General features: G+C 38.3%; 1 protein-coding gene across 1 annotated transcript; it reads right to left on the reverse strand.

Annotated features, from left to right (window-relative positions):
• Positions 1-799: 799 nt before the first annotated feature.
• On the reverse strand, positions 800-1705 carry TAS2R16 (taste 2 receptor member 16). The gene has a single exon (XM_053608711.1). It carries the CDS (start codon positions 1703-1705, stop codon positions 800-802), a length of 906 nt encoding a protein of 301 aa, XP_053464686.1.
• Positions 1706-26274: the final 24569 nt, after the last annotated feature.

Below are 26274 nucleotides of genomic sequence, written 5' to 3' on the forward strand. Positions count from 1 at the left end.
GCAGCTGGAAAGAGAGAAAGAGAGAGGTGGTTAGACTTTTTCTTTTTTTTTTTGAGACAGAGCCTCAAGCTGTCACCCTGGGTAGAGTGCCGGGGCGTCACAGCTCACAGCAACCTCCAACTCTTGGGCTTAAGCGATTCTCTTGCCTCAGGCTCCCAAGTAGCTGGGACCACAGGCGCCCACCACAATACCTGGCTATTTTTTTATTGTACTTGTCATTGTTGTTTGGCAGGCCTGGGCTGTATGCGAACCTGCCAGGTCTGGGGTGTGTCACTGGTGCCTTAGCCGCTTGAGCTACAGCGCCAAGCCTAGACTTTTTCTTGATTAAAGTTAAAGAAGTGAATTGGTGGCTTGGCATGGGGAGTGTTCAGTGAATGAGCAATGAGTTCTTGTGGAAGGAGATCCATGTGAATGGATGATGTAACTGGTGGTCACAAGAAGGTGAAAGTACCGAGTGGACCCCATGATGCTGACGGTCTTGTACAAAATATACTGGGAGTAAGTTCCAGAGGTGGTAAGGACTAAGAAAAGACAGGAAATTGTTAAAAGGTCAAAAAGTAGGAAACCTGAGGATTATGGAAGGGAAAGGAAAGTAGTGCAGCAGAATAGAAAAAGTACTGATTATTCAAAGTAGATGGCTGTGGGAATGAACGAGAATGAGGCTTGCTTTCCTAGCAATTCACTACCACCTAGGAGACTGATAAGAGCAATGCGTATTATTGGTATTCATTGCATCATTGTGGAGTCCCATTTGCCCTGGGGTCTTATTGTGCCCCGGGTTCTTGTTGCACCCTGTGCTTTAGGCAGCCTCTAGGCCCCAGCACTTTACCTTCAGGGCCCTTTTCAGTGTAGGGCTGCTCGACATCAGTGAAGTGGAGTTAATAGACACTACTCCATAGATGACTGCTTCCCAGACCCAGTACCAAAATCCATTAAGGGACTGATTGTGTGTAAAGGAAACGAGTATGGTCAGGAAGTAAGAGGTGAAGAAGATAAATAAGGTGGCAAGAGACCTCAGGGCAGCAGCGTGAGCTTTCAGGCTGGTGTTGCCCTGGCTGGTGGTGTGACGTTGCATCCGCTGCACGTGCTGGGTCAGTGAGGCTATGAGTGCAATGATGGAGGTCAGGAACAGGAGGAAAGGAAAACCAATGGCAAGCAGTTTATGAGCTCTGATCAAGTGCTGCCGAAGCATCTCAAGCCTCACAATCACAGTGCTGTTCCTTGGTAAATGCTCTGTGGTGGTTAACTGGATCCGGATGAGATTATTAATAACTGAAGGGATGATTGCCACACAAGAAATCATCACAGAACCCAGTAACAACCAGGGAACCAACCTCACAATTCTCCACCTCAGCCAGAGGAAGGTGGAGTGGGTGAATGAAAAGACTTTGACGCAGTAGACGACAGTAAGCAAGCCAGTTAACCAGAATATAAGAATATTACTATATTCCCAGATGATTGATATGTACCAAAACACATGATCTGGGTTAAAATAGGAGCAGAAATTGAACAGTATTGATGCCCACTGTAGACAGAAGCGACAGATGCCCAGGCTGATGAGAATCATGTCCACAGGTGACAACTTTCGGACCTGCAGCCATTCTCTTCCCAGCACTGCAACAACTAAGCTGCTCTGTACAATAATTGTCAAGGACTCAAGCACATAGATGATCAAGATGAAGATAACAAGTTGGGAGGGTATCATCCTTGCACTTCGGAGTATGTTCCTGGACAAACACTCAGAATCTCTGCACCAGTTTCCAGATAGGGAAGCGGGTCCCGAGGCCACCACGGTCTGTTGCGAGTTTCCCTTGGGATGAAAATTTTCCCCAGCTCATTTTTAATTTTTCTGTTTTCCCATCCATGAGATTTGTTTATGCTTTGCTTTCTGCTTTGTTATCACATCTGAATGTAGGGAAATGTTGTTGATTGTGGATTCCTGCTCCAGAGGTGATTTGATTATTCCCAGAATGGCACTAGGCTATTTATTTCCTCTTTATCTGTCTAAAGTGGACTTAGCTCATTTCTCCATCTTTTCTTTGTGACTGATACCTTCACACTTTTAACCTAAAATTTGAGCCATAGGAAAGACAGATCCTTCACTGTCCACTCATATTCTGGGTAACGTTTCTATTCTGCTGAAAGCTGTACCAACAACACTAAGTCCAGAAGCCCTGTCTTCCCAGTTTCCACAATGGCTGGCAGTGGATGCAAATCAAGAGTGAGGGTAAATAGAAATGAAAATAAAAAGTGTTTCCTCTGATATTCCACCTAAACATCATTGGAACCCAGCCAACACAGGCCACCCTCCTAACTGCCCTTGAATCCCCCAATGCTGAGAAATCAGACTGCAGAGAAATCCCTGCACATAACCCCTCGGACTCCCTCCAGTGGAGACACAGTATTGCAACCAATTGTTCTTCCATCAGTTCCAATGCCTTGAGCATATGCTTTACGTATTTTGAAAATTGTTCTTGTCCTATTAAACATGACTATTTCCCCCTCCTTTCATGGCTATGTTCTTTTCCTCACTGGTCTGTTGCCCAAGATGAATTGAAAGAAGACCATCAGGGCGTTGGCTGTGGCTCAAAGGAGTAGGGCGTCGGCCCCATATGCTGGAGGTGGTGGGTTCAAACCCAGCCCTGGCCAAAAACTTCTAAAAAAAAAGTAAAACATACTGCTTCTAATTATGCAGGGAATACTTACTTCATAGCTATACAAGCAGGTTAGAGAAGGAGCACATTAACTGTTGTCCTCAGTTAAGGACAACAATAGATGCCAAATATTTAATTAGTGGCTCTCGAAATGAGAGGTGAGTTACAATAATTGCTAGTTGGTGAGGAAGACAAAGTAGAATTTGCTAACTCTCTGTATGATAAACTCAAAGTCCACATGGATTTGATTCATTCAAGGAAGAGAAAACAGAAGCAAGCCAACACGGCTTTTAGGGTTCTTAAACATAAAACAGGAAACTACTGAACTCTTGATGCCAAGGTCAGCCTTATCTTAAAAAATTAGACTTAAAAACAGAATTAAATATTAAGAAGTGTTTGCTTTGTGTTCTCAATAAAATGCAAGAAATGGGCAATTAAAAAAAAAGAAATGATAAAACAGGGCAGTACCTGTGGCTCAAAGGAGTAGGGTGCTGGCCCTATTTGCCAGAGGTGGCGGGTTCAAACCCAGCCCTGGCCAAAAACTGCCAAAAAAAAAAAAAAAAAGAAAGAAATGATAAAACATTCAATTGAAATGTACTCAATTAAAAGATGGATTTTTTGAGGCACATCCAGGCAAAGGAGGGGAGAAGGATGAAATAAGAAATATTTGTTTGTGAAATATGCAATAATAGCACGAGCATTTGACTTTATGTCCTGGCTACACCAAGTGAGTTGCCTCCCATACATACTAACTCATTCTGAGTAAACTTAGAAGGACTGTGATGCTCTAAACCTCTGTCTGAGGGGTTCTTGAAGTGCAGTCACCATCTTACACCTCTCATGGTTGGACACCAGCCACAGCAACTTGTCCTGAAATAAGTATCTATCCAAAGCAACCCTTCACTGGCTGGCCTGCAGCGTGAGAAATGGCCTGGCACTGTTCTGCTTTCCAGGTGCATTTTCTATATGATGACGGGAAATTAAATAACCCAGATACTCTTTGTGGGAAAGTTTAAACGTGGGACTTAAGTAGAGAGTCCATAAACTGGTGATTGATGTTCCCTGGGGTTAGGAGTTCCAAGGCTGGCTCTTTCATTATGTGTGCATGTTAGTCCCTCCAGGGTATTAATTCACATCTTGGGGGTGTCTGCACTGTGCTGGTCCCCACTCTGACTCTGCCTGGCCCTCGTCCAGGGTCCTTCAGCTCACACCCTCAGCCCTTTTCCTTATTAGGCTGGGAATTGCTGCCCGTGAACTATCTCTGGTTGGGCAGGTGCTAGCAAGGTGACTAAAGTCCAGCGGCCTTCTGCAGTGTGCACTTTGAGCCAGACTCAGTCATTTCTTGCCAAAGTGATGGAAGACGTTCTGGCCCATGCTGTGTTCTCTCTCCACTCCATCATCTCTCCAATTCTCTTCCTCCCTTTTCAGACAAATAGGAGAGAAGGCCAACCGTTTGTTTCCTAATCTATTGTCCAACTGGGGAAAGGAATGCCAATTCTCCTTACAGGCATCTAAACCTTCACTGTTAGAGATTTTATCTTTTCTTCACACCTGGTTTTCCTGAGCAGATTCATAGTCTCCCCTGGAGGAGGAAGATTATTTTCTCTCTTTTTTTTTTTTTTTTTTTGTGATTTTTGGCCGGGGCTGGGTTTGAACCCTCCACCTCCGGCATATGGGACCGGCACCCTATTCCTTGAGCCACAGGCGCCGCCCGAGATTATTTTCTCTTATTTGAAAATTTGGTAAAATAATTTATCCAATCTTAAAATTTACTATTACTAAATATGTTATGTAAATTAACATAAATAAATTAAATATATAATATTCTAGAGACAAATCTTTTTGATATATATGTGTTCATATATATACATTTCATAATAAACATTAAAACAGAAAGATAAAACAACAGGCAAATCTCCAAAGGTTAACAATAATAGCCAACAAATTCACTGAGTTGCTTAATCTCACTTATAATCAGAAAAAAAAAAATGATGCTGAGGAAACACTTTTCATCCTTCACATTGCAAGAACAAAATAAAATTCAGATAATATGAGAGAAGACATGAAAAAAATGGCTGGAAGGAGTGTAAATTTATACAGTTAAACTGGAAAGCAATTTGCTTATTTGTATTTAATAGAAAATTTACAGACCCTATGGTCATTCTACTTCTAGGTGAACATAATATATTGTGTAGAGAAATCCTTATGCACATATTTGTTGTATGTGGAAAATTTACGGATATTTTCAGAGTTGTCCACAATACCAAAAACATGGAAACTAAATAAATAACTCTCGGTTGAGTAATAGATAAAACTTGGTATCATCATATGATGAATTAAGCCACAAAGACATTGTTTGCCATCCCAAAAGCTAGTTTGCTGCATTTTTCTCCTACTAGCAGAACTCGTCTCTTTCTGAAGAAGCTTTAAATGTCAGAGTCTTACTTTAATGTTTCCTTAGCATGCTTAGTTGGGCATGAGAATCAATACTGGGCTCTTAGAATAGAGGAGAATCTTGTGGATGCCTTTGAAAAACATTCCTTTCTAATCATAATAGAGAGATTCACGAGGAAAAACTATTTTCTCTTTTGAACCTGTGTTGGATGTTATTCTGTAATGTGTGATACTGGGAGCTGCTGCAGCCATCTTGTGACCCTGAGGAGAAAGCAGGAGGACATTCCAAAGAAACCGACACAGAGACTGATATTGTTGAATGCTTATTAATACTGGACTGAGCTACCTCTGAAATACTGCTTTGTGAGCAGAATACACCCTGAGTTCTGGAGTTCCAGAAGTAAAACATAAAGAATGATAATAATGATCACCAAGATTCAGTAAAAACACACAGGTTACAACATGGAGATAACAGAGTAAATGTGTCCACATGTTCACATAAAAATCATGTATTCAATCAAACAAAAATATATAGATTTATAACAATATGCAGAGAAGTCTATTCTGCAGAGTTCTAATTTAAAAGAAAGCAGGTCAATGTGTGTGGTTGTCCTCAGCAAGTGAAGCAACCTGAGCCAGGAACAGGGCAGCACTCTACACAACTGCCTGTGGAGAGGGAACATCACAGAGGCAACCCTGGGTATTGGGGAGAGAGGCCAGAGTAAGGTTTGCCAACAAGAGGCAGATATGGGCCTTCTATCATGTGATTCGGCTAGTCAACTCAAGACATTTTTGAGAATAATGCTGACTAATGAAAAGATGAGTACGTTGGAATTATAAAGGGAAGAAACTCGACATCCAGTCCCGATGAGAGGAGCAGTTGAAAAATGCTTGTGGCCTCAAAAGCACGGAAGCAGGAAGCTGACCAAGGAGGGTGTGGGCCCTGTCGGGAAAGCTCCAATTGCTCCAAGTCCAGAATTGGGATCCCCATCAAACTCTACCTGGATCTCAAAGGCTCAAAAGCTCAATTGAGCTACAGTTTTAGGTTTCTTTACTAGAGAAACGGATAATATCTGGGGTGAATGACAAAGATTGCAACTTAGGTATTTCTGATTTCCGACAAACGAGCACAGAGGAGTGGGAGCGGAGCTGACTCACACCAGAACGTTTCCTAGACGTCTGTCCCAGAGTCAGAAGAAAACAACCAGACACGCTGAGGCAGTGTTAGGATTAGAGAGAGGCATTGTTTGAGGTGGTCAGGGTACTTCAGACAAAGTTGGATATACTTAGTCTCAGGGAATGTTTTTTCATGTTTGATTTCATCTTTAATTGACAAATAATAATCGTATATATTTATGAAATATAATGTAATATTTTAATTCATGCATATACTGTGAAATGATCAAGTCAGGCTAATTATAAAGTAACATATCCATCTCCTCAAATGCTTATCATTTCTTTGTGATAAGAACACATAAAATCTGCTTTTTAGCTATTTTGAAATACACAGTACATTATTATTAACTATAGGCACCATGCTGTGTAATAAATCACCAGGTCTGCTTACTCCCATCTCACTGAAACTGAGGACCCTTTGACCAATGTCTCCCTCCCGTCCCCATCACCCTGACCCCTTCCCCAGCCTCTAGGACCACCATTCTACTCTCCATTTCTGTGAGCTCAACTTCTTTAGATTTCACAGAGAAGCAAGATCGCAGGGTGATTGTATTCCTCTGCCTGGCTTATTTCACTTAGAAAATGTCCTGTATGTTCAGCTGCATCATCATGAATGACAAAACTTCTTATGTTCTAAGGCCTGAATCAGATTCCATTGTATATGTACCACACATTTTTTACCCACTCCTCTGCTGATGGGAATTTTGGTTGTTTCTGTCACTTGGCTATTGTGAATAATGTTGTAATGAACACATACATCTATCTCTTTGACATACTGAATTCAGTTCCTTTGGATAATACCCACAAGTAGGATTGCTGGATCATACAGCAATTCTATTTTTATGTTTTTTGAGGAAACTCCATGCCACCAATAGTGGCGTTGTTTTCCTGTAAATCTATGGGAATTTATCAGAGTCTCAAATATTCTCTCTTTAAACCACAGGGTAAAAGTTGCTGTTCAACTAGTCTGTGTTGGCATGTCAGTTTTTAAAAAGCACATGGACCCTTCCCTTAGGGAATTGAGCTACTTTTTGTACTAGAAGTGAGTGTCACACTCATGGAATGGAGTTCCAGAGATTGGAGAGGTAAATTCTGAGTTGGGATAGAGCACACCACTGAAATGGTGCAGGAGAATGGGAGGGGAAGGAAATACTGGGAGCAATTCTAGTTTTCTGTGGCCTCATGGCTATAAAGGTTTCCCTGTGTGGTCTCCACAGATGAGTGACTAATGGTATTCCAACAGCTTACATACTAAGCTCCTGACCACAGCTAGAAGAAAAAGAGCTCTTTTCTCCATGTGTTAGCCTGTTACAGAGATTGAAAAAAAAATTCCATGAGTATCATGGAGTAAAAATTTTGAAGATCAGTCCCCATTCAAGCAAATCATAAGGAGAAGAATTTCTATCAAAACAGTACATTAAAATACGGACTTTCACAGAAACATAAGGAGCTTTATTTTTCACTAGCTCCCCCCAAAATCCATTTCTCAATGGAGGGAGGGAACAGGAGGAAATTGAAACATTGGCAGTTTTCAGGGAGCAAGAAGAACAGAGTTAGAAGGGGAGTCATCAGTTTAGACTTGGGGAGAACGGAAGATGATTCAATTTCACACTCCCCTGTGTTGGAATCCTGAACAAGGAAGATCTGGGAAGTGGAAGTAAGTAGGTCCTTCCCTCTGGACAAAAGAGTCTTCAGGCAAAAGAGGTTCTGGCCAACAATTTTTTTTCTGTTTGCAAATAATGGGGTTTGACATACATACTGAGTGGTATCAAATAAGACACAGTATGAGAGAGATTATAGAAATAAAAATTTTATAAAATTCTATGAAGTGAAAATACTCTATTTTTTTTCCAGATTCAGGAAGTTTGGGAAATGAATGACAAACCAGTGTGATAAACACTTCCATAACTATGAGGAATACGATTAGTAGACAGTCCATTTCAGCTTTCCTTTTAGGAGCAGAGAACTCAGGTGGGGGTGCTGAAATAGGGGTCTACCTGTCTGAAAATGCTACTTACTCATGGGCAGGCATGAGATTCTTGGGGGAGGAATTCTGATTAGGAAAGGCAGGGTATCTTTGGAAAAAACCTAACTTGGAATTTCCACCCATTTCCTCAACTATCTTTTTTTTTTTTTTTCAATTTAAAAATAATTCAATTTATTTCAATTCAATTCAATTTAAAAAATAAATTCTACAACACAATCAACAGTAACGTTTTTCTGGGACATTTTCAGGAGAGAAGCCAAAGCATTAGAACCATGGTAGCTTGTACTGATCCCTTTGGTTGATCTTCCAAGGGCACACCTTACTAAGAGGCAGAGATTCTCTTCCCTATTTTTGCAATTTTGAAACTAATAAAACTTTTCTTATCCATTTTTTGTTAGGGAATATGCATATATCCACCAAGGTAATCAGTAATACGTTAGCCAACTAAATGAAAGTTACAGCTCTTAAATTATAAATGATGAATGCAGTCTTATTTAATTTATAGGACCAAGCTTGGGATGTATGGGTAAACGTCATGCCTATTTAATGTAATTCTTGCTCTCTAAACATGTATGTAAATATGTATACATCTGTATATATCCACATATCCACACACATTTTAATTGTAAGCTGTCTTAGTTAGTTGAAGCTGTTACAACAAATTTCCATAGAGTATGTTGTTTAAACGATTAACTTATCTCATGGTTATGGAGGTTAGAAGACTAGGATCTAAGTGTCCGTGTGGTCCTGGTCTGGAGAAGACCTGCTCTTAGAAAGCAGACTGCTAACTCCTCCTTGTATTTCCCCACGGCAGAAGGAGGGCTAGTTAACTCTCTGACCTCTTCCTGTAAGAACATTAATCCCATGTCTGAGGTCTCTGGCCTCATAACCTAGTCACCTCCTCACACCATCTCTTTGGGACTGAAGTTTTAGCCCATGAATTTTGGATGACACAGCCATCCAGTCCATTGTACAAATTAGAAAACTTTCTGACTATGAGGAGACAGTGGGTCAAGGTAAACATGGTTCATTTTAGAGAAGATCTGAAGTTGGCAGTGGAAAGAAGAATGACCAAATATGTAAAATGCAAAGAAGACATTCTGCAGACATTTTCTGCAGTAGAAAAATGATATGCCAAAACCACTTGATACATTAGAGCAATGGTTATAAAATAATTTTAGACATAACTCTATCAAATGGGAACCTGATACCATATGTATACTGATGTCACATACACATAAACAGATTAAAGGAGAAATATCAAGGTTAATGTTAGGCAATGATCCTAGGATTTGTATATTCTAACTACTTCATTCCTCCATCCCTGGAAATACCTCCTGAGAACTAAGCACAGTTTGAAAAATTTATAAAACTCACTTCCTCAACTATCTTTAAATTCCTAATATTACTTAGGAATATTCCTTTGGCCCCACATCCTGCCCCTACATTTACCTGGTAACCCAGGGATATACCTGAATTATCGCACTAGGAAAAAGGAGGTCTAATCTGGACAACTATGATTTCATAGGAGAAGGTGACAAACGTTCCCTATATTTAACTCCATTTAGCCCTTTTATGTAGATGGGGGGAGGCAGAAAAAACCCTTGAGGTTAGCAAAAAATGAAATAAAAACATGCACATACACCTTTACTTTGAACTAATTCTTAGCCCAGATACATTTACTTTCATTACTTACATAGCAATCAAAATATTTGCTTAAGTGCAATCAATAATAAGAGCAATGGCTTTCAGTGTGGACACTAACCATCAGGCTTATTTTGTGGATTGAAGGATTTTAAAGTGCTGCACAAAACAGGTTTTCATAGGTCCCTTAGTCAGCAACTAGGTCACTAGTACTTAGAAAATATCAGTTGAATGATTGATGTGGACAGGGAGAACAGGTCAGAGAATTCTACGTTACTAATGCAAGGGCCTTGGAAATCGTAAAACCAGCGTCCTGACAGATTAGAGAAATATGCCTTGTTATGACGTGATTGTATTCCTACGCCTTTCAAACAACTGAATTTGGCAAAGATGACAAAACATGGTGTACCCAAATTGGCAGCTGGTTTTTAGGAAGAAACATGCCTTTGGGGGCATTTCATTTGAATGAATGCATTGAAACTGAATGAGACAATTGGTGGTTGTAAATTCCCAGAAATCAGCTATGACATTGTGGTAAGAGTGGTTCCCAGATCTGCCCTGCTGTGAGTGTGCACCACTGACCCTTGTTTAGACTAACAGGCCTGGCGCAGGGGGCCCCATGTGAATACAGTCTGAAGGCAGCAATGCTCTGGTGTGGCCCCCATCTCCTGTTAGTTTACTATCACTGCTGTAGGTAGAATAATGGCTCCTCAAAATGTCCAAATCCTAATCTCCCAAGCCTGTGAATATGTCAGTTTATATGGCACAAGGGACTTTGCTGGTGTGGACTGTGAAGTAACTCTGCATGATTTTAAGCCATTAAGTCGATAGTAATTTGTTACAGCAGCGGTAGGAAATGAACACATACCAACTGTAAGAACTAGATCACCAAACCTTAGTTGCCATATTTTTAATCTGTAGGTACATATATATTTACTACTAAAATAGTGAGTTTTTATGCTGGGAAAATGTCAATAGATAAAACAGAATAAGCCGAGTGTTGAAAATCAGGTTAAACAAAAAGACAGAAGAGGGCTACTTACTACATACCTGACTTTTGCCAGAAATGCCTTTGGACTCACCTGAGGAGCTTTGAAAACAATAGAGGAGCCGTGAGTCCTCTGGCTAATATTCTTACTTGAGTGTAGCTGGGTATCAAGATTTAACCAATCACCCCGCCTGATTCTGAAGTGCAGCTCAGGTTGCGATCTCCTGCTTTAAAGCCACATCTGTGTTACTCTTATCACCATCCACATGGGTGGTGAGAATAACTGCCTCCTATGCTTCTACCTTGAAAATCATGGGTAAGGCAAAGGGACCTCTTAATTTTCGAATTCCTTAGTAGTTGAAAGAACTTCAGGAGTGTCCAGCTCTCCAGGAAATATTCCTTGTTGATCCACATTGTGAAGATGATCCTCTTAAATACAATACTATCCCTAAGTCCGTACATACATTGTCAATCTTGCCGGAGCTTATCCAGTTTCCAATTTTGTGAATACGCAACACATCCTTCTGATATAAACCCCAAATCTGGCACATTTATTATGCCAGAAAAGCTACCACTTTTCTGTGACTATACACCTAATGTTGAATGCTTTTTGCTGTCCTCTAGCTATGTGTGTTTTAATTATCTAAGAGCATTGGAACCTGCAGGGTATGCAGATGTGGGGCCATGGCTTCCAGATAAAGTATCCTTCTCTGAAGATTTTATGAAAATGTATATACCCATGTCATATAAATCTGGAGATAATTCCGTTTTAAGGGTACCTTAAATCTGCGCCTGCTCTTAATATACTAGGGGATATTCTTCTTGTCAGCCTGTGACTCAATCACGTTTTTCTTGGTATGTATTTCTGTTCTATGGAAGAAGTTTGCAAGACTTGCAAGACCTTGCAAGACTGTGGAGGACACTATTTCATCCCCACTCCTGATGAACAGCACACTTTATCTGTCTTCCTTTTTATTACATTCCTTTCCTAAAAATTGGAGTTCCTTTTCCCACAGGTCTGTCTTGACTGAAGTATTCTGCCTTTGACCCTTGGTAAAGTAGTCCAGATTTTAACCAAACCAACACAAAACAGACAAAACAGTGGATTCAGAAGTTTCCCAATTAGCCAAACACATTCTGTTCCTTGTGTTGCCAGCTTTCAATAACAATTAGGCATGATGTTTTTCATGGGGCAATGGCTCAGAAATGGTCTGCATTTTAAATGCATATCTAATAGTAACCCAAAGGTAAGGTTGTCCAAGCAAAGAGTTAGGGAAGCATTCTCTCTACTGTTTCTAATGTTGCCACCAACCTGTGTAGCCTGAAGCAAGTAGTTTTTTTCTTTGCTTTTTATCTCCTTCCTTCAATAAGAATCATAGCACTAATTTGTTTAGCTTCCAATTTATTGAATGTACACATTACTGAAACCCTGGGAGCATGTACTCAGTCAACTGGCAAATTGCAAATTATAGAAAATACAAGAACTGTAACTTAATACTAAAATGAAGCCACCCAAAGGCCTTGGATAAATTTATGACCAGAAGGAGCTAAAGACCACCACTATCACCATCACGAACAACAAAACCATAATGATTCAGGTGACATTCGTACCCCCTGTCCCCCACCCCAGGCACTGCCTGCACTATTCTTACTGGGCACTAACCCTTACGCCCTGTACCATTTGGACATTCAAGGTGCAGAGCTTTCAGTGATCTGCGGTAAGGTGGAGGAGGATAATTCCTCTCTCTCCTGTTATATTCAGTTAGAGGGGTGCCTAACATGCACTCCCATGCTGCAGAGATGTTTCCCTCACGTTGTCTTTCTCTCCATGGGACATAATATAAGTCTATGATGCCAGGAAGAGTCAGGGCAGAATGATAAACACCACCCTCAGAGATATCTCTCTCTCATAATTTCCAAAGCAGTGGTTCACAGCATCACATGGAAAATGGTTAGAAATGCAGCCTTGGGCTCTTTCTCAGACCCGCTGATTCAGAAGTTCCGAGGATGGATCCCACAATCTGAATTTTAATAAGCCTTTTAGGTGATTTGTATGCTCAATAGAATAAAGTTTGAGAATCGTAAGTACATCATGCCTAGTCTTGGGATGACTCAGTCTTTGCACTTTCAGGACGCTCCAGTTATAAATAGATTTGTTTGACTGATGGAAGATACAACTGGCCCAAGCTGAGACTCCATCTGACATATAAAAGAAGTGAGGCTTTTCTTAATTATAATAAAAAATTTGCAATCACGTCTTGCCCACCTGGCTTATTGTACCCTCAATGAATCCCCAACAATAAAAAAAAAAATGTGAAAATTGTCTTGTTCTTAGATTGAAGGAATATAATATTTTCAGAGATAACCTATCTTAGAGGTTTTAGAATAAATCCCTACTCTATAATATGTGGTAAAAGAAAATGAGAGGTAGCTGGGGTGCTAAAGAGCTGCAAGGAACCATTGGTTGGTTATCTCCCTCAAATACCAGGAGTGAGTTATCAGCCCTCATGGATGCCTGGGATACCTCTGTGCCAACTAAAGAAGGTGCAGAGGGAAAAAAGGAACAGGACATTGAATGGGAAGTAGTTAAGAAATGAGGGAGTGAAAGAGGACAAGATTTCCCAAGCCTCCTGGTTTTTATTTCATCCCAGCATTCAGAGTGGCTCGAGGCTGTCTCAAACCTCTTTATTTTTATTTATTTATTTATTTTTAAATTTCAGATTAATATATGGGTACAAATTATTAGGTTACATTGTTTGCATTTGTTAAGTCCAAGTTGTAGTTGAGCCCTTCACCCAGGAGGTGTGCCATATACCCCTACATTGCACCCCTTAGGAGAAACTTACCGACCCTTGAATTTAACTGTGCTTTATTTTTTCTTGAGTGGGCTTGTCACTCAAGATCATCTACTAATTTCATATTAGTAATGAGTACAGCAGATGCTTGTTTTTCCATTCTTGTGATACTTAGGAGGATGTTCTCCAAATTTATCCAGGTAAACACAAAAGTCGTAAAGTCCCCATCTTTCTTTCATAGTATTCCATGATAGACACACACCATAGTTTATCTATCTGTGAGTTGATGGGCACTTGCATTGTTTCTACATGGACAATTGCGAATTGAGCTGCAATAATCAACTCTTTTTGGAGAGGCAAGGAAGTATTGGCTGGGACCATGTCTCTGGAAGTGATATAGTGTGAAAAAAGTCATTTCTCATGGATAAAGATGCCACTGTTCTGCTAGAACCAGCCTCTATCCCTCAAACCTTAATACCCAAACACATAAAGAAAATAATAAAAGCTGTTAATTAATTCATAGAAGAAGAAAAGGGTGTCAGTGCTATAAAACAACTTTAACCAAATCATACCTGATGAATATTTGTTGTTTCTTTTCTCAAAATTTTTAAGGCTGGAAATTATCAACTGAGTGTCTAGTCGGACTCAATATTTTAAAATTGTCACCCCACCCCGTGCATGGTTTAAATAAATAAAAAGCAACAATTAAAAGATAACAAATGTTTGTGTTACATGAAGACATACTCTAATGCTGAAGTCAGGGCCTTCAGTGGGCCCATCACCAGGATAGTTTTCATTGCACGCTACAGGAAAGCTTTCATCCCTCACCCCCTCCCACTGTCCTGCTTCCTCAGCTTCCAGTGTCCTTTGTGTCTCTGTAACCATTTGTACCCATTGTTAGCTCCCACTTATTCGTGAAAACATGTGGTGTTTAGTTTTCCATTCCTGAGACATGTGTACTTTGCTAAGGATAATAATGGTCTCCAGTTCCATCAAAGCTGCTGCAAAAGACATTATTTTATTTCTTTTTATGGCTTCAGAGTACTCTATTGTGTATATTTATATATACATATCTTATATATACACCGTATTTTCTCTATACACTTGTGAATTGATGGGCACTTAAGTTGATTCCACATCTTTGCAATTGTGTTGTGGTAAACATTCGAGTGTAATAGACGAGTCATATTGAATATGCATTACTTTGGAATAGAAACGAAAATAGACAACATAATAACTGTGAGGCTTATTAAAGAATCCAGAAGCACACTGACGGAGAACTGGAAGCGAGCCAGCTTTCATTTGCTACTAATTAGTTATGGTAGTCATTCCTTTTTCTGCGGACCCTATGATCACATGTGTATTTTCCATTAAAAAAGTCGATTTAAATAAAACTATTAAATTATTAAAAGACATGAAATAAAAATAAATTTAAAACAATTAAAATAAGAAAATACAGATAAATTATATATGTACTAGTCACAAAATACAATTTTTTTTTTTTTTATTGTTGGGGATTCATTGAGGGTACAATAAGCCAAGTTACACTGATTGCAATTCTTAGGTAAAGTCCCTCTTGCAATCATGTCTTGCCCCCATAAAGTGTGACACACACCAAGGCCCACCCCCTCCCTCCTTCCCTCTTTCTGTTTCCCCCCCCATAACCATAATTGTCATAAATTGTCCTCATATCAAAATTGAGTACATAGGATTCATGCTTCTCCATTCTTGTGATGCTTTACTAAGAATAATGTCTTCCACGTCCATCCAGGTTAATACAAAGGATGTAAAGTCTCCATTTTTTTTAATGGCTGAATAGTATTCCATGGTATACATATACCACAGCTTGTTAATCCATTCCTGGGTCGGTGGGCATTTAGGCTGTTTCCACATTTTGGCGATTGTAAATTGAGCTGCAATAAACAGTCTAGTACAAGTATCCTTCTGATAAAAGGATTTTTTTCCTTCTGGGTAGATGCCCAGTAGTGGGATTGCAGGATCAAATGGGAGGTCTAGGTTGAGTGCTTTGAGGTTTCTCCATACTTCCTTCCAGAAAGGTTGTACTAGTTTGCAGTCCCACCAGCAGTGTAAAAGTGTTCCCTTCTCTCCACATCCACGCCAGCATCTGCAGTTTTGAGATTTTGTGATGTGGGCCATTCTCACTGGGGTTAGATGATATCTCAGGATTGTTTTGATTTGCATTTCTCTAATATATAGGGATGATGAACATTTTTTCATGTGTTTGTTAGCCATTCGTCTGTCGTCTTTAGAGAAAGTTCTATTCATGTCTCTTGCCCATTGATATATGGGATTGTTGGCTTTTTTCATGTGGATTAATTTAAGTTCTCTATAGATCCTAGTTATCAAGCTTTTGTCTGATTGAAAATATGCAAATATCCTTTCCCATTGTGTAGGTTGTCTCTTTGCTTTGGTTATTGTCTCCTTAGCTGTACAGAAGCTTTTCAGTTCAATGAAGTCCCATTTGTTTATTTTTGTTGTTGTTGCAATTGCCATGGCAGTCTTCTTCATGAAGTCTTTCCCCAGGCCAATATCTTCCAGTGTTTTTCCTATGCTTTCTTGGAGGATTTTTATTGTTTCATGCCTTAAATTTAAGTCCTTTATCCATCTTGAATCAATTTTTGTGAGTGGGGAAAGGTGTGGGTCCAGTTTCAGTCTTTTACATGTAGACATCCAGTTCTCCCAACACCATTTGTTGAATAGGGAGTCTTTCCCCCAAGGTATGTTCTTGTTTGGTTTATCGAAGATTAGGTGATTGTAAGATGTTAGTTTCATTTCTTGATTTTCAATTTGATTCCAAGTGTCTATGTCTCTGTTTTTGTGCCAACAAAATATAAATTTTTTAAAGTACAAATATGTTTATAATAAAATTTTAGCTTAATTTTTACCTGATAAGAATAAAAATGGTATTTAAATATGAATTCCATTATAAAAAAGGTGGATGTAATAAAGTATATTTAGTTATAAAAAATAAAGAAACACTCCAGCAAATTGACAGGGAAATATGCATTAGAAGATGCTTGTAAATAGGTTAATAGGTTTGGAACTTCCCTGCAAAAGCTTTTCCATGAACACAGTAATGAGAAAATTGTAAAATGCAAATAGAAGGGACATAATTTTTTAAAAGTTTGTTCTTAGACAAAGACTAATTCTAAGTTTAACCATGGCATTCATACAAACTCCCTTGCTGGTAGCAAAGAGCTTCCTGTTCCATCCTATTATTTTAATTTCACAAACTAGCTAAAGAAACAAACATTAATTACGCAACCATAGTTTAATTCACAAGTGTGAGAGTTTTCTCCATAGACATAAATGATGCTTGTTGTAATTGTGTTCACTCATTCATTCAGCAAATATTTATTTAGCATCTATTATTGACTTGGCTCCCTCTGGGCCCTGAGAAAGGGAAGAAGTAGAAGAGAAGGAGTTTGTGCATGTTAAGTTAGAGATGCTTGTTTTAGATATTGTTTCAGAGATGAGTGAACCATTGAGTATAAAAATGTAGAGTTCAAGGGTAAGGTTTGGGCTGGAGATACAAATCTGGGACTCCTCAGCATATCTGGATGCTATTTTTTTCTTTTAGCAAAAGGCTAATTTCAATACATGAACATCTTTTATAAATCTATTAGAAAAAGACTAAAATATGCATTAACACAAGACTTGAACAGTCATTCCATATAAAAGAAAATATAAATGGATTTTTAAAATATGAAAGATTAAATTGCTTAATTTAAGAAATGAAAATGATGGGGAGAAGAAGGAAATACAATTCTTCCCTTACAACGTTTGAAAAGATCTAAAAGTTGGGAACAGAGGTGTTCAACAGGGAAATATAATGTTTGTGGCATTGTGAAGTGTGACCTCATTCAAGAATGATTATGTGTGTGTGTGTATATATATAATTATTTCAGGCCTACATATGTAAATATATGTAAATAATTGCATGGATCACTTTTGTAATGTTTGGGTAAGGGTAAAAGGTGTGCCCATCACTTGGATTATGCTCATTGTACCTGTTACATAGGTTTTCCCATTCCCTATTCCCTCCTCCCCCTGATTGATTTCCAGAGTTTTGCTCCCCTCTGTGCACAGGTGTGCTCCTCTGTTAGTTCCAGTTTAATAGTGAGTACATGTTGTATTTGTTTTTTCATTCTTTAGATACCATACTTAGGATAATGATCCCTACTCCAAACTGTTGCAAAAGGCATTAATTCATCCTTCTTCATGGCTGATTAGTATTTCTTGATATATGCTAGGGGTCAGGGGACCTGATTCCCCAAATCTAGTTGACCTGGTTTGATTACTCAGCTGAGCTAGAAAGTTCAACCAAGGCGCAGCAGTAATCAAAAGCAAAAGTGAGTGGAAACTGAAAATAAAATTGGAACAGTATAGGTAGTGTGGATAGAAAGTAAAAGTAACTTACATAAGTTTCAGGATAACAAAGAGAGATTTTATTTAGGAAGAACAAAGAGAAAGTTTAGAGCACTTCCAAAGAAAGTTGGAAGTGAGTCCCTCTCATGAAGGAGAGTGACTGAGACAGAGGCCTGCAGGGGTATTAAATACTTCATTTGAAATTGGCTGCAAGTCTTTTATTGGCCTCTCTGCCTATCCAGGCATATTTCCCTTTGCTATTGGTCACCTTGATGGTCTTTTTCCGTTGGTCATTGGTTACCCAGGTTATTTCATACCCACATTCTTATGGGTCCCCTAGACTTCCTGGTTCAGCAGGGAGGTTTTCCTTTCCTCTTCCTCCCTTTCTCAGTGTCCCTTCTCATTCTCCTCTGAAGAGATATAGTCCTGAAATCATGAAGGCAAAAATGGACTATTACCATTCTTAACTACTTCCTGCTGTTGGAAAGGGGCATTGGCCTACCTATCAGGGACCCTCCTTACTTCCCTACTCTACAGGAATTTCAGGGGTTGGAAGTTTCTGACCACTTGGTCAACAGGTTCCATCAGTATTTGCTGGAATCCCTGAATCACCATCATCTTAATGTGAAACTGCTGGAGCCTAAAAGACAAAACTTAATAATGAGATTGAACACGCAGGGTCTAAACATTTGGAAGAGGATGATCATAATTTTAGACCCAAGGAAAGGATATAGACATAAAGGTTTCTTTAAGTTAGGTATTTTTAAAAGAGCCGGTTGCAAAGCTTGGAAGGTTTTTTCATTTGTTTGTTTTTTGTTTGTTTGTTTCCTACTCCACGTTAGTCTTCATCTTTTTCTCTGGAAGTGGCTCCTTCTCATGGAGTAGAGGTGAGACAAACAGACACAAAGGCTTTCAAGGCTATTAAATAATCCATTTGAAATTGGCTGCAAGTCTTTCATTGGTCTCTATGCGCCTCCAGGCAGTATTGGTCATTGATGGTCTCTTTCTATTGGTCATTAATTACTTAGTTTACTTCATACCCACATTCTTACAGGTCTTCCAGATGTCCTGTTCAGCAGGCCAGGTTTTCTTTTCATGCCCCTTGAAGCCCCTTTCTCAATATATGTATGCCACATTTTGCTAATATACTTGGGTCAATTCCGTGTCTTTACAATTGTGAATTGTGCTGCAGTAAACATTCCAGTGCACTTTTTTTGATAAAATGCTTCTTTTCATTTGGGTAAATACCCAGTAGTGGGGTTCCTGGGTCATATGGTAGGTCTACTTTTAGCTCTTTGGGGAATTTCCACATTATTTTCCATAGAGGTTGTACTAATTTGCAGTTCTACAAACAGTGTATAAGCATTCCTTTCTCTCTGAATCCACACCAGAAACTATTATTTTTGAACTTTTAAATAAAAGCCATTCAGTCTAGGTTAAGGTGGTATCTCACTGTGTTTTTAATTTGCATATCTTATTCTGCTGAATAAGAATACTGAACATTTTTTATATGTTTACGTGCCATTTGCCTATCTTCTTAAGGAAATCTTCTGTTCATGTCTTTTGCTCATTTTTAAATGGGGTTGTTTGTTTTATTCTTGCTGATTTGCTTGAGTTCTTTGTAAATTATGGTTATTAGCCTTTTAGTGGATATTTAGCTTGCAAATATTTTCTCCCATTCTGTAGGTTGTCTATATGCTCTGTTGAGTATTCCTTTAGTTGTGCAGAAGCTTTTTAATTTAATAAAGTCACATTTATTTATTTTTGTTGTTGCCATAATTGACATTGGCATCTTTTTCATAAATTCTTTACCTAGGCTGATATCTAGAAGAGTTTTTCCAACTTTTTCTTCTACAGTTCTTATGGCTTCATGCTTTTCATTTAAATGTTTATCCATCTTGAATTATTTTTTGTGAATTTTGAGAGATATGGACCTTATTTTGGTCTCCTATATGTGGCTATTCAATTTTCCCAACACCATTTATTGAAGAGGGTTGCTTTTCCCCAGTGTATATTGTTGTACACTTTGTCAAAGATTAGTTAGCTGTATGTGGATGGTCTTATATCTGAGTCTCTGTTCTGTTTCCTTGGTTTATGTCTCTATTTTTGTGCCAATATCATGTTGTTTTGGTTACTATAGTCTTGTAGTATAATTTTAAGTCTGAGTTATTAACTGTACAAAATGTGATTGATTAAGAAAGGTAATTGTTGAGAATTGACATTGGATTTTGGAAACATAAGATTATTGGTAATCATGTGGTATAAACTGAATTGTGTTGTCCTAAAATTCATAAGGTCAGGTCCTAACTGCACAGTACCTCATAATATAACTGCACTTATAGATAAGGCCTTTAAAGAGGTAATTCATTTAAAATGTACCATTATGATTATATCTAATCCAGTATGACTAGTTTCCCTATAAAAAGAGGCAATTGGGACAGAAACATGTGCCCACTGAAGGAAAGCCACCAGAAGATAGCCATCTACAAGCCAAGGAGAGAGAGGCCTTAGAAGAAACCAGTCCTAATGACATCTTGATTGCAGACTTCTAGCCTCAAGAACCATGAGAAAATAAATTCCTATTTTTAAGCCACCCAGTCTGTAGTACTTTGTTAAGGTAGCTCCAGCAAGTGAATATATCATTGAAGACCAGTCTTGGCTTGAGAGGATAGAAATGAAAATAAGGAGAGAGAAACAGATATATTGATTAGTTTCTGGAAGGGATGAGTCTCAGTATTTTTTAAAAGTTAAATAATAGTGTATTTGTATATGATGACAGTGTTCCACATTTAGTGGGGATTTATAAACAAGAGAACGAGAAAGAGAGGAAGAGAGAAAGAGAGAGAGAGACTGACTTTGAGATTGAGTATGCAAGAAGAGGTTGAATCCAGTCAAAGGGAGGAGTTTAGTTTTGTTGTATTATAGTAAGAAAAAGAAGTGCATACATGGTGATAGCACATAGAAGCTCCTTTCTTGTGTTTATTTTATCAGGAAAATAGGAAGTAAGGTCTAATTAGCAAGAATGATGAAGGGATGAAAATGCCAATGTTTTGAAAAAAATATGAATTTGTGCAGTTGATATTTAGAGGTCAGAGACATCTAGGGGTTGTGCCTTGGAGAACTCCAGAAGGCAACATTTGCATGGACAAATCATCCAGGAAAAAGTGTCAGCTCTGCCTATGAAAATGTACTGCTTCGATTCTCTGCTGTTGGAAACTTGACTACACCCCAGTTTCAGCCTTCCTAGGATCACAACCACATTTGCACCAAAAGTCAATGAGTAGAAGGAGAAATCATATAGGTCTATTCCTGGGAGATGAGGGAATCCTCAATTATGTGATTTTTGGCTCTGGGATATTGTTATCAGTCTGGTCAAACTTTCTTGGAAGTACACTGTTGTCTAAGAATCTTTCTACCAATTCTTCTTTCCTCCCTCTTTCCCTTTATAGAAGTCAGGTCAGCATCTTAGTGTCTAGAATTTATCTCTGTATTCTATAGATTCATCTCCTTTTTGTTCCCCATTAAATGTCTTGTACATTGACTACTGTTTCAGTGTCTGCTTCCTGGAAGTCTGAACTAAGTAGCATCTACCAGGAATGGTCTGAGAAACAGATGATAAAATGGGGTTAGAAACTGGCTCATTCATATTCAAGCAGGCACAGAGGACGTCAATCTGTGTATTATTTGGTGCAGAAATAGTCCCTGATATAATTATATGGTGGCCTGGTTGCTACAGATTCCACCAGTGGTGACCTTGGAAAGCATCTCAGTGGAATAAATGCTCCATGCAGTAATAATGATTCAGTCATTTCAAAGAGACAGAAATAACAATACCTACAGAGACAAAGAGATGGCTGTGGTGCATTCATATAGTGAAATATTCAACACTAAATAGAAGTGAACTATTGAGCAATACAAAGACACGGAGGAACCCTAAATGCATTTCTAAGTGAAGAAAGATAATCTGAAAAGGCTATACATGCCATGATTCCAACTAAATGACATTCTCATAAAGGAAAATTATGGATACAATAAAAATATCAATGGTTATCAGGAGCTAGGGAGAATACAGAGGATTTTTCAAGTGTTCCATATTATACTATAATAGTTGATTCATGTTATTATATATATTTGCCAAAATCCGTAAGTTATATCAGACCAAAAGGTCAAAAGTAATGTGATTTATAGACTTTGGATGATGATCACGTGCCAATATAAATTCATTAATTGTAACAACTGTATCCTGCTGAGGCAGAATGTAGATAGTAGGTTGGCTGTGCATGTGAAGGGGCAGGAAGCATATGGGACCCTTCTCTAATTCATGTTCAATTTTGCTGTGAAATTAAAATGCTATAAAAAAATGTATTTAAAAATTCAAGTAGGAAAAATCTCCAAATTTTATGAAAATTATAAATTCACCATGGGGTCTACTGATCACGTATTAATTATTTAGAAGGAATAGTGTCATGTACTGGCATGGGAGAGGGACCTCTCATGACCCAGTGTGAGAAGAGAGAGTGGAGCTGAGTGGAACGGTGGGAAATGAAGAAGAGGAACACACCAGAACAAAACACACATAAGAGGAGAGTTAGGTTGGTGTCGGGAGGACTGATGCAGCTGATGGCTGCAGCCAGCACCTGAACTGTGGAAACAGCTTTATTTATACAGTATCTTAACAAGATTGCATAAATGTTATACATGGGTTAGAGATCATCCTTAAAGAGGAAAAACTATGTGCTTGATGATAACAAGGAAAGTCTGTGTGGGCTACGTGACTTTTGGCTGGTGAAAAGAATGTTGTTAAAGGAGAAGCAGCTGGTGATTGTTCCCTGAATGCCACCCCAGGCTGTGGGGACCCTACCACCCACAGCCCGCTCCCCACAGAATAGGCTTCTAAAAACACAGGTGCAGTGTCAACTCAGAGGCAAGAATTTGAAAGGATGGAATGTCTTGGGAAATACTTACCATATGTATAAAATTAGAGACTTCTATATAGCATTGTTGCACAGATAGGAAGAATACATGGATATGGAAGCTTACATTTAAGCAAAAGTGGTTTCCCTCACATCTACTGAAGATTCTGTGCTTTGCATACCTGCAGCTCTGGGTTCATCAGGGTTGAAGTTTGTGCTTTCAATAAGGGCATATTCTGTTAAGAGGCTTATCAGGGTCCCTTTAAATTATAATATATGGCTACCACCAGGATACCTTAGACCCCTTGTGCTGAGAACTCACAGCTAAAGCATCACAATATAGGCAGAGTATTTGACTCTAATAAACAGGAGGTGGTAAGGATAAATTTGGAGATGATATGCAGAGAATCTCAGTTGCAGGTTAGAGTTCCTAATTGTAATTAAGAGTCTAAAATGAGCCCAGATGCCAGCATAACAAGAGTAAGAAAATATTTGAGATATTTAAGGTTACTTAATATTTTTTTGTGAAGTGGGGAGCAAAGAAACAGGAAATCGTTTAGTAAACTCACCTCGTAGGGAAAGACATTGTCAGCAAAGAAAAGATGTTCTCCAACTATAATCTTAAGTATTAGATCAACCAAAGAAAGAATGAAGAACTTTCTATTAATTATAACTCAGCTCCACGTGTCTAGAGAATACTAATTTGTTGATATACCACTAACAACTGTTGGGTAAAAAAAGATTTACTGATGCCAGGCACAGTAGGTCACACCTGTATTCCTGGCACTTTGAGAAGCTGAAGGCAGTGGATTGTCTGAGCTCAGGAGTTTGAGACCAGCCTGAGCAAGAGCAAGACCCTGTTTTTACTAAAAATAGAAAAACTAGCTGAGAGTGGTGGTGAGTACCTGTAGTCCCAGCTACTTGGGAGGCTGAGGCAGGAGGAGCCCTTGAAACCAGTAGTTTGAGGTTGCTGTGAGCTATGATGCTATGGCACTCTACTCAGGGCACAGAGTGAAACTATCTTAAAAAAAAATTACTTGTAACGGATGAGCTTTCTTTGTCTTTTTAATGTTTTTAGGAATGTAATTCTTTCCTCTTGGTTTAGCCTAGAGTAAAATGAGATAGAAGATTTCATTTAAAAAAAATATTTAAAATTTCTTTTTATTATTAAAAAGAAAATAATGTTTCAATAATAAGTTGAAGTGGACGCAAAGTTTTAATATTTGCCTATCTTGATAAAACATATTTCCTTAGTTTTCTACTTCCTACTCCAGGATATGCTCGTTTGATGGATTTTGATATTTTCTATTTTGTGTGAAAATCTAGCCATAATTGCTTTCCTTTCTAGTGGTCTTCTCCAGGCCATTTGTCTGAAAGTGCTTGTCTACCTTATTATCACAACTCAAAGATTTAAGAAATGATATGATTTTAATATTTTATACATTCGAGGCAGAACCATTATTCAATCTGCTCAACATAATTAGTTGTGGTCTGTCTAATTTGTCTGGAAGAGACAGAAATCTTTATTACTCTGTGTAAATAAAATAAAGCATCAACAATGATAATAAAATCTAATAAATGCTTGTATGGGCCAGGTACTCTTTTAAGTGCTTTATAATTTCCCTTTATTTTCAAACAATCCTATGAGGTAGGTACTGTTGTTATCTCCACATTGCCAGTGAGGAAGTGGTGACATAGCTGGTGCAGGTGGAAGGGTTCTGGCTACAGAGCATCTGCCCTTTTTCATCATGTGCCATGATACACATATTGGGCATTATGGCTAAAAGTTATTAAAGTTATTGGAATACCCAGTCTTCTGCCAAAATATTCTCTTGGAAAGTAAATATGAGGTATAACAGAAAGGAAAATAAAAATAATTGAATCTTACAAATGTGAAATCCTTTTTGTGGTTTTTCAATTTCAAATTTAAGAGTGCTTCTTTCCTGTACAAAGTGTTGTTAGAAAATGCACCTGGTAAAAATGAAATAAAAAGCAAATGCTATGTTTTACCCAATTAGTAAAAGCAAGGACTTTATAGAACCTGTAATCAAATAAATATCCTAAGTGTAATTTTCAATCTTTAGTTTGCTTGTAAATACTATAATATTTCTATTAACAAAGAGAAAACTAAGCAAGAAGAGCGCCTAGTTTTTGGAGACTATATCAAACTAATGACATACGTTGGCTATCAGTCAGGGTGCATCTTGGCTTACTTTGCATTCCCACTTGTTTCATATATATGTATATTTGTAACCTAATCATTCTTACTTTCCTTTAATCTCCTTCTGGAGAAAGATATTAGGTGAAAAAAGATTCAAATTAATTCAAATATTATCATATATATGTGATATTGTCACATTATGTTAAAACATACAGCATGTCAGTTTCAATATTCCTTCCCAGTTTTTTGCAGCGTAATCTGTTGTTTTGGGTATGATTTGTCAGCTTGTTTTTTTTTTCAATTTCATTTTAGGTAAACAGGAGAAAGACCACCTCTAAGACCACAAGGAATAAGGATACATAACTTAGATGAATTAGCTGGTCATTTAATAGCTTACAAATGAAATTTCATTCCCGTAGTAGTATACACAGGGTTTCACTATTCACATCGGAGCCTTCAGGTTCTTACTGACCCATACTCTCTGCCCTTACAATGTTCCACAACTTCAAGTCAAAGGTGAGAAAAAAGGAAATAAAACAGAGACAGTGGGCATAAAGGCTGAGCATTCCTAATGTCAGAGTTTTTTTTTTTTTTTGATACAATATATTAAAGACTGTTTTGGAGAAGGGGGGAAATAGAACAGACAGAAGTTGAAGTTGGTAATATAGAATTCGAGATAAAGAAAAATATATACCCATTTTAGGCAACATTGGGTGTTTTACTTTTTGTTGTTGTTGTTGTTGGGGATTCATTGAGGGTACAATAGACCAGATTACACTGATTGCATTTGTTAGGCAAAGTCCCTCTTGCAATCGTTTCTTGTCCCCAAGAGCAGAGAGAGGGAAGGAGGGAGTGGGGTGGGGCCTTGGTGTGTGCCACACCTTTGGGGAGTTTTACTTTTATCATTGAACTTTGCTTCATTAGGTCAGTCAATTCATCCCAAAAGAAAAAGATATCCATTAGTATTGTATTTTTTAAGATTTTTTTTATCATGGTAAAATACATACAACTTAAAATTTATCATATTACTCATTTTTAAGTGTACAGTTCAATAGTATTAGACATCCATTATGTTGTGCAATCATCACCACCACCCATCTTTCTCTTTTTAGCTTATTAAACTGAAACTCTATTCCCATTAAACATTGGTTCCCCATTTCCCTCTCTCCCTAT

The sequence above is a fragment of the Nycticebus coucang genome, chromosome 11, assembly GCF_027406575.1.
Source record: "Nycticebus coucang isolate mNycCou1 chromosome 11, mNycCou1.pri, whole genome shotgun sequence".
NCBI lineage: Eukaryota > Metazoa > Chordata > Mammalia > Primates > Lorisidae > Nycticebus > Nycticebus coucang.

What these genes read in the sequence shown, in the direction of transcription:
- TAS2R16 (XM_053608711.1), bottom strand. Translation starts at nt 1,705, where the DNA reads ATGATACCCTCCCAACTTGTTATCTTCATCTTGATCATCTATGTGCTT.